Below are 10024 nucleotides of genomic sequence, written 5' to 3'. Positions count from 1 at the left end.
CATAGACGATTATGAAGATGGTGCTGTTCAATGAATTGAGCAACAAATTATAGGGTGTCGAAATATCGGATTAGTGAAAGATCTTAATTGGAACTTCATAATAATTTATAATAGAACACTTAGAATCGACTATGTGACGCGTACTTTATTATTAGGAATTGATCGACAATTTACTGATTATTATATCATAACGCAATAGAAGGCGTGATAGGGAGGGAAAATCTAGGTCGTTACTCTGTAATATATATTTATTTAACCGACTTTGATAGAATCATGATTATAGTTTTTTAAGAGTATCTATTGAACGCTTGATGAATAGTATTGATTTTTGAATTATTTGGAACTAAAAAAATTCTAGCATATAGTTAATTGGCTGTAAAAATATATAATAGATAGTTTTTATTAGTCATATGAGATATATATTATATAACAATTAGTGTATATAAGGATTAGATAATCATCGGAAAATTAAGCGATATTAGAATTGATATACCAGATTCATAATTAATTATATGAAACTGGAAATACTGTGATTATTCAAACTTAATCATTTTTTAAAAGTTGAAAGTTAGATTATATATGGTGTATTATAGGATATATAATAATATACTATTGGTGATCCATGGTTTTCTTGAAATGATACTTATAGCCTATATATAGTATAGTTAGGAAATTGTCAGTTTCAAATATACTGGATATACGGGATCATTTTAGAATTAGACTCTAGGTTATAGATAGAATTTCTGGATATAGAATTGTCTAATATAGATTATAGATGATACTGACATTCTTTTAATATATATTTTAGGATAGATATATTTGGAGTAGAACAAATTCACGAATAACAATTAATGGAATAGATTACGATGTGATCCTATGGTAATGTATAGTAGCATTATTAGATCTGTTTTGATATATCGAATATTTGTAATTATTATAGTTCGATAGATATATTTGATCTTGATTATTTGATCCAAAATTAGTATATTGATTATAATAAGTAGAGAGTGGGCGGAAGTTAGTAAAGAGCAATGTAGGTATAGCTTTATTGTGGAATTAATGTAGTGGAGACGACAGTGCATGAATTTATTAGATCGATTAGATAGTGGCATTGATGAGACAGGTGACAATATTATTGTGTGAATCAGCTAGATGAGAAGAAGAGGGAATGAGTGGTGATGGAGGAGAAGTAAGACGCACGGCAGAGTGGTTTGGTTCTTCGAGACTATAATTGCAGGTACACTAGCTAGAAAGTTACAAAGATTAAGAATGATTAAGTTAATAAGGAGCTATGGATATGAGTAGAACGATAGAGATAGAGTATAATGGTGAGGAGGGAAGCGCGTAAGAATAATGTGTGAGGATTCAGAAGAGCGAATAGTGATAAGTGGAATGAGGCATCATGGAGAGACGATAGGAGTGAATGAAAGCCGATATAGAGTAAAATATGAATATCGTTAAAGTGATAATGATGAGTCGGGAATGAGGGTGGAAGGCCGATAGCACGACGACCTAGTTTGACTTTAGTCAAGAATGCGAAAATATTTGAGGGAGTTTAGGATTGAAGCTGTGAAAATTTTAATTCTATATTTTAGAGCAGACGAGATAGGGCGATGAGATGCGGAATGGACTCAAGAAGATGCACAATGGAATGTGTGCGGAGACAGAAGAATTAACGAAATAATCATTTTCCACAACACCTAGCACCCCCCCACCGAGTAATAGGATAGTAGAGGCGAGCGATATGATGAGTAGTTAAATCTATGTAGTAAGTGTATATTATTGGAATACAGTTTATATTGGATTAGCGTCCGGATATGATAGAAAGTTATATAGCCGAGGGAAAAGAAAATAGAGTATGGAAGTGGAATGGGATGTTCAATTTCGAGAATTGTATCAATGGAGTTACGATCCATAATTAGGTCGGATTGCAATTAATGGAGATTACATGTAGTGAATAGGAAGCATATTGATGATTTTATTTGGAATATAATACTTAATATAACATCATAATATTAATATACAAAGATATTAAAATTGGAGCAAAGTTATTATACATTCATATTATATATGGATTTTAGTGGATACTAATGGAGATCTTATATAGATCGAAAGAAATTAGATATAACTAAATTTTATTATAGACAGATCTTAATTACCTGATTGAATCAGAAATCGATACTTACTAGGAGGACAAATCATAATTTGATTAAGATAGTATGATTTAGGAACTTTCAAAAAATTATGATATAGATTATTTAAAGAAGGAAAAGATTAATAGAGTATATAGAAAGTATAGTCAGTTTATATTTATATAGATGATTATGATTCGGACTGGATTTAGATTTTATTTAAAATAATTACAAAGCATTAACTTTATCATTTTTATATAAACTTTTTTTCTGATCGATTCGATAGACTTGATAATATGAATAGCTTGCCGATGTATTAGATTCTATAATGTGCTGTATTGAAGAGTATTATACATATTATAGATGGTATTGTTGTCACCTAGTTGGATAGATTTTTTGATACCTAGTTGCATACCTAGTTGGATACTAGTTGGATAGATAGTTGATACCTAGTTTGATAGATAGTTGGATACCTAGTTGGATAGATCATTGGATACCTAGTTGGATAGATAGTTGGATAGATAGTTGGATACCTAGTTGGATAGATAGTTGGATACCTAGTTGGATAGATAGTTGGATACCTAGTTGGATACCTAGTTGGATACCTAGTTGGATACCTAGTTGGATAGATAGTTGGATACCTAGTTGGATACCTAGTTGGATACCTAGTTGGATAGATAGTTGGACCTAGTTGATAGATAGTGTGATACACTAGTTGGATAGATAGTTGGATACCTAGTTGGATAGCTAGTTGGATAGATAGTTGGGTACCTAGTTGGATTAGATCGTTGGATCCTATGGATAGATAGTTGGATACCTAGTTGGATAGATAGTTGGATACCTAGTTGGATAGATAGTTGGATACCTAGTTGGATAGATAGTTGGATACCTAGTTGGATACTAGTTGGATAGATAGTTGATACCTAGTTGGATACCTAGTTGGATAGGTAGTTGGATACCTAGTTGGATAGATAGTTAGATAGATGGTTGGATACCTAGTTGGATAGATAGTTAGATAGATGGTTGGATACCTAGTTGGATAGATAGTTGGATACCTAGTTGGATACTAGTTGGATAGATAGTTGATACCTAGTTGGATACCTAGTTGGATAGGTAGTTGGATACCTAGTTGGATAGATAGTTAGATAGATGGTTGGATACCTAGTTAGATAGATAGTTGGATAGATAGTTGGATACCTAGTTGGATACCTAGTTGGATAGATAGTTGGAAACCTAGTTGGATTCCTGGCTGGATACCTAGTTGGATACCTAGTTGGATACCTAGTTAGATACCTAGTTGGATACCTAGTTGGATAGATAGTTGGATACCTAGTAGGATTGATAGTTGGATACCTAGTTGGATACCTAGTTGGATAGATAGTTAGATAGATGGTTGGATACCTAGTTGGATAGATAGTTAGATAGATGGTTGGATACCTAGTTGGATATATATTTGGATACCTAGTTGGATTCCTGGCTGGATACCTAGTTAGATAGATAGTTGGATACCTAGTTGGATTCCTGGCTGGATACCTAGTTGGATACCTAGTTGGATACCTGGTTGGATACCTAGTTGGATACTTAGTTGGATAGATAGTTGGATACCTAGTTGGATAGATAGTTGGATACCTAGTTGGATAGATAGTTGGATACCTAGTTGGATAGATAGTTGGATACCTAGTTGGATACCTAGTTGGATAGATAGTTGGATACCTAGTTGGATAGATAGTTGGATACCTAGTTGGATTCCTGGCTGGATACCTAGTTGGATAGATAGTTGGATACCTAGTTGGATAGATAGTTGGATACCTAGTTGGATAGATAGTTGGATACCTAGTTGGATTCTTGTCTGGATACCTAGTTGGATAGATCGTTGGATACCTGGTTAGATACCTAGTTGGATATCTAGTTGGATAAATAGTTTGATACCTAGTTGGATACCTAGTTGGATAGATAGTTGGATACCTTGTTGGATTCCCGGCTGGATACCTAGTTGGATAGATTGTTGGATACCTGGTTAGATACCTAGTTGGATATCTAGTTGGATAAATAGTTGGATACCTAGTTGGATAGATAGTTGGATAATTAGTTAGATACCTAGTTGGATACCTAGTTGGATAGATAGTTGGATACCTAGTTGGATAAATAATTTGATACGTAGTTAGATCGATAGTTGGATACCTAGTTGGATACATAGTTGGATAGATGGTTCGTCACCTAGTTGAATACCTAGTTGGATACGTGGTTCGATGGAATGTTAGATAGATAGTTGGATATGAAGTTGGATACCTAGTTGGATACTTGTTGGATAGATAGTTGATACCTAGTTGGGTAGATATTTGGATACCTAGTTGGATACTTGTTGGATGGATAGTTGATACCTAGTTCGATGCCTAGTTGGATAGATAGTTGGATATCTAGTTGGGTAGATAGTTGGATACCTAGTTGCATACCTAGTTGGATACTAGTTGGATAGATAGTTGATACCTAGTTGGATAGATAGTTGGATACCTAGTTGGATAGATAGTTGGATACCTAGTTGGATACCTAGTTGGATACCTAGTTGGATAGATAGTTGGATACCTAGTTGGATACCTAGTTGGATACCTAGTTGGATAGATAGTTGGATACCTAGTTGGATAGATAGTTGGATACCTAGTTGGATAGCTAGTTGGATAGATAGTTGGATACCTAGTTGGATAGATCGTTGGATACCTAGTTGGATAGATAGTTGGATAGATAGTTGGATACCTAGTTGGATAGATAGTTAGATAGATGGTTGGATACCTAGTTGGATAGATAGTTGGATACCTAGTTGGATACTAGTTGGATAGATAGTTGATACCTAGTTGGATACCTAGTTGGATAGGTAGTTGGATACCTAGTTGGATAGATAGTTAGATAGATGGTTGGATACCTAGTTGGATAGATAGTTGGATAGATAGTTGGATACCTAGTTGGATAGATAGTTGGATACCTAGTTGGATTCCTGGCTGGATACCTAGTTGGATACTTAGTTGGATAGATAGTTAGATACCTAGTTGGATAGATAGTTGGATACCTAGTTGGATAGATAGTTGGATACCTAGTTGGATAGATAGTTGGATACCTAGTTGGATACCTAGTTGGATAGATAGTTGGATACCTAGTTGGATAGATAGTTGGATACCTAGTTGGATTCCTGGCTGGATACCTAGTTGGATAGATAGTTGGATACCTAGTTGGATAGATAGTTGGATACCTAGTTGGATAGATAGTTGGATACCTAGTTGGATAGATAGTTGGATACCTAGTTGGATTCCTGTCTGGATACCTAGTTGGATAGATCGTTGGATACCTGGTTAGATACCTAGTTGGATATCTAGTTGGATAAATAGTTTGATACCTAGTTGGATACCTAGTTGGATAGATAGTTGGATACCTTGTTGGATTCCCGGCTGGATACCTAGTTGGATAGATTGTTGGATACCTGGTTAGATACCTAGTTGGATATCTAGTTGGATAAATAGTTGGATACCTAGTTGGTTAACTTGTTGGATAGATAGGAGTTTATTTGCTAGCACCAGCACCTGGATCTGGACGCACTGCTCTACATAGAGTTTTTACTTAGTTTTTGCACTCTGATATTCGCAGGTGTTTCGTTTTCATTACGTAACTGGATTACACATATGTGCCAAAGATTTCAATGACTGCAGTAACTACTGTCTGCTTGCTGTCTATCTTTGTTTGTGCTTACTAGTACTGCTGCCTATCTTTAAGGTTGTCCCTCTCTCAACTCTAAACTCTGTCAGTCTCCACACTGCTAAAGAGAGGCCTCTTTCTCTGAGACTAAGCTCTGAGTATATACAGAGCATTTCTAATGAAGGGTTTGCCAGTGAAAGTAAACCTGTGCTCTCTCATATTTCCCCCTAGTCATTACCAGACCCCTTAGGGCAACCATGAGGGCAGTACCCAAATCAAATCAAATCAAGTTTATTTTATATAGCCCTTCGTACATCAGCTAATATCTCGAAGTGCTGTACAGAACCCTAACCCTAACCTTAACCCAACCATGAGGGCAGTACCCTAACCCAACTATGAGGGCAGTACCCTAACATTAACCCAACCATGAGAGCAGTACCATAACCCTAACCCAACCATGAGGACAGTACCCTAACATTAACCCAACCATGAGAGCAGTACCCTGACCCTAACCCAACCATGAGGGCAGTACCCTAACCCAACCATGAAGGCAGTACCCTAACCTTAACCCAACCATGAGGGCAGTTCCCTAACATTAACCCAACCATGAGAGCAGTACCCTAACCCTAACCCAACCCAACCATTAGAGCAGTACCATAACCCTAACCCAACCATGGGGGCAGTACCCTAACCCTAACCCAACCATGAGAGCAGTACCATAACCCTAACCCAACCATGAGGGCAGTACCATAACCCTAACCCAACCATGAGGGCAGTACCCTAACCCAACCATGAGAGCAGTACCATAACCCTAACCCAACCATGAGAGCAGTTCCCTTACCCTAACCCAACCATGAGGGCAGTACCCTTACCCTAACCCAACCATGAGGGCAGTACCCTAACATTAACCCAACCATGAGAGCAGTACCCTAACCCAACCATAAGAGCAGTACCGTAACCCTAACCCAACCATGAGAGCAGTTCCCTTACCCTAACCCAACCATGAGAGCAGTACCCTAACCCAACCATGAGGGCAGTACCCTAACCCTAACCCAACCATGAGGGCAGTACACTAACCCTAACCCAACCATGAGAGCAGTACCATAACCCTAACCCAACCATGAAGGCAGTACCATAACCCTAACCCAACCATGAGAGCAGTACCATAACCCTAACTCTAACCCAACCATGAGAGCAGTACACTAACCCAACCATGAGGGCAGTACCATAACCCTAACCCAACCATGAGGGCAGTACCCTTACCCAACCATGAGGGCAGTACCATAACCCTAACCCAACCATGAGAGCATTACCATAACCCTAACCCAACCATGAAGGCAGTACCATAACCCTAACCCAACCATGAGGGCAGTATCATAACCCTAACCCAACCATGAGGGCAGTACCCTAACCCTAACCCAACCATGAGAGCATTACCATAACCCTAACCCAACCATGAGGGCAGTACCATAACCCTAACCCAACCATGAGAGCATTACCATAACCCTAACCCAACCATGAGAGCAGTACCATAACCCTAACCCAACCATGAGAGCAGTACCATAACCCTAACCCAACCATTAGAGCAGTACCATAACCCTAACCCAACCATGAGGGCAGTACCCTAACCCAACCATGAGGGCAGTAGCCTAACCCAGCCATGAGAGCAGTTCCCTAACCCAACCATGAGAGCAGTTCCCTAACCCAACCATGAGAGCAGTACCATAACCCAACCATGAGAGCAGTACCATAACCCTAACCCAACCATGAGGGCAGTACCCTAACATTAACCCAACCATGAGAGCAGTACCATATCCCTAACCCAACCATGAGGGCAGTACCCTAACCCAACCATGAGGGCAGTACCCTAACCCAACCATGAGAGCAGTACCCTAACCCAACCATGAGAGCAGTTCCCTAACCCAACCATGAGAGCAGTTCCCTAACCCAACCATGAGAGCAGTTCCCTAACCCAACCATGAGAGCAGTTCCCTAACCCAACCATGAGAGCAGTTCCCTAACCCAACCATGAGAGCAGTTCCCTAACCCAACCATGAGAGCAGTTCCCTAACCCAACCATGAGAGCAGTTCCCTAACCCAACCATGAGAGCAGTTCCCTAACCCAACCATGAGAGCAGTTCCCTAACCCAACCATGAGAGCAGTTCCCTAACCCAACCATGAGAGCAGTTCCCTAACCCAACCATGAGAGCAGTTCCCTAACCCAACCATGAAGGCAGTACCGCCGTAATCGTAGAAACATAGAAACGTGTTTCACAGAAGATGAAAGACAACTAGAATAAACATGTGGTTATGGAAAGAACGTTAGTTTCCTCCAGTTCAGCAGAGAACCTACAGTTGAGAGGCACGAGAAAGCTGGGTCATGTTCATTTGGCACCAAACAGAAGAAAACAGACTGAAACAGGGAGGCATTACCTGGACTTGTCCAATGAGAAATGCTTATTTTTGTTTTCTGTTGCTATGGTGCTCGCTAATGAACAGGACCCTGAGACCCTAATGAGATGAAAGGAGGGCCGGGTCCACGCTAAAGATGTGACTCCACTCAGCTACTCAGCTTTTAATAGGAGCGGTCTTGAGTGTGGTAGGCTGGTAGGATCCCCCTTCCCCACAGATGGTTAACTTGCTGGGTTAATAGTGAAACACGACCTAAAGTTATCAACCTCAACACTCATTTGGGGACAGTATGTTTGTTTTGGTCAAGTGACTTAACGTAGAGACCTTGATGAAGCGCAGGGTTTCATTTGGCCCAGATGTTTACAGTAGCTTAAGCTGAGGGGATTGTTGGTGAAGTGCTCCTCCAGCACAGCTGCCTGTCCAAAACTGAAAACAGGTGTGCGCCTGAAATAATTCGTAGTAACGCACAACTGGCAAGGAGAGATGATTGACCTCAATGTGAGGTAATAAATCAAAACAAGCTCTGATTAAATCAGCTTGAGGAACAGGTTGTGGATGGCTGGTGGTTTCTGGCTTTGTTTTGTGGTCTCTTAGCAGTCAACTCATTTCCGATGTATTTGAATCCCTCAATGACCTGGAAATTAGGAGCTTTTGGAGATTTTAAAGTCCTATATTTACAGTATGTTCTGAGCATTCTTCTAAAATACATACTTACAAACTAGCATACTCACTTACTGAATACAACGCTAAAATCAGCCCTTTTTATATCTCCTAGTTTAAATCTTACATTCTCTCTCTTATTTCTTTCTCAGCGTGTGACAGCAACCACTGGGGTCCCCACTGCAGTAACCGCTGCCAGTGTCAGAACAGTGCACTGTGTAACCCCATCACTGGCGCCTGTATCTGCCAGCCCGGGTACAGGGGCTGGCGCTGCGAAGAGGTCTGCGAAGCGGGCACCTATGGCAACGGGTGCCAACAGAAGTGCCTGTGCCAAAATGGAGCAGCGTGCCACCACGTGACCGGGGAGTGCAAGTGTTCACCCGGATACACCGGTGCTTTGTGAGTCATCAGAGACACGCACACATGCATGCACTCAGAAATATAAAAAAACACAAACGCACACTGTATGTACACTACCAGTCAAAAGGGGTTTTCTTTATTAGTACTATTTTCTACATTGTAGAATAATAGTAAAGATATCAAAACTATGAAATAACACATATGGAATCATGTACTAACCAAAAAAAGTATATATAATATTTTATATTTGAGATTCTTCAAATAGCCACAGTCTTGAAGGAGTTCCCACATATGCTGAGCACTTCTTGGCTGCTTTTCCTTCACTCTGCGGTCCGACTCATCCCAAACCATCTCAATTTGGTTGAGGTCGGGGGATTGTGGAGGCCACGTCATCTGATGCAGCACTCCATCACTCTCCTTGGTCAAATAGCCCTTACACAGCCTGGAGGTGTGTTGGGTCATTGTCCTGTTGAAAAACAAATGATAGCCTCACTAATCCCAAACCAGATGGGATGGCGTATCGCTGCAGAATGCTGTGGTAGCCATGCTGGTTAAGTGTGCCTTGAATGCTAAATAAATCACAGACGATGTCACCAGCAAAGCACCCCCACACCATAACACCTCCTCCTCCATGCTTTACGGTGGGACAAACGAATGCGGAGATCATCCGTTCACCCACACAGCGTCTCATAAAGACACGGTGGTTGGAACCAAAAATCTCCAATTTGGACTCCAGACCAAAGGACAAATTTCCACCTGTCTAATGTCCATTGCTCGT

General features: G+C 40.0%; 1 protein-coding gene across 1 annotated transcript in view; it reads left to right on the top strand.

Moving 5' to 3' along the window:
• Window positions 1-1291: 1291 nt before the first annotated feature.
• Window positions 1292-10024, top strand: part of megf10 (multiple EGF-like-domains 10) — a 60905-nt gene continuing 52172 nt past the window's right edge. The window contains exons 1-2 of the mRNA XM_038970066.1: window positions 1292-1328; window positions 9039-9285. Of these exons, the coding sequence (XP_038825994.1) occupies window positions 1292-1328; window positions 9039-9285 (284 nt within the window). The remainder of the gene's footprint in view (window positions 1329-9038; window positions 9286-10024) is intronic.

The sequence above is a fragment of the Salvelinus namaycush genome, chromosome 31, assembly GCF_016432855.1.
Source record: "Salvelinus namaycush isolate Seneca chromosome 31, SaNama_1.0, whole genome shotgun sequence".
Classification (NCBI taxonomy): Eukaryota; Metazoa; Chordata; class Actinopteri; order Salmoniformes; family Salmonidae; genus Salvelinus; species Salvelinus namaycush.
The sequence above is the reverse complement of the archived record's forward strand: the minus strand, read 5'-3'. Positions and strand labels throughout refer to the sequence as shown.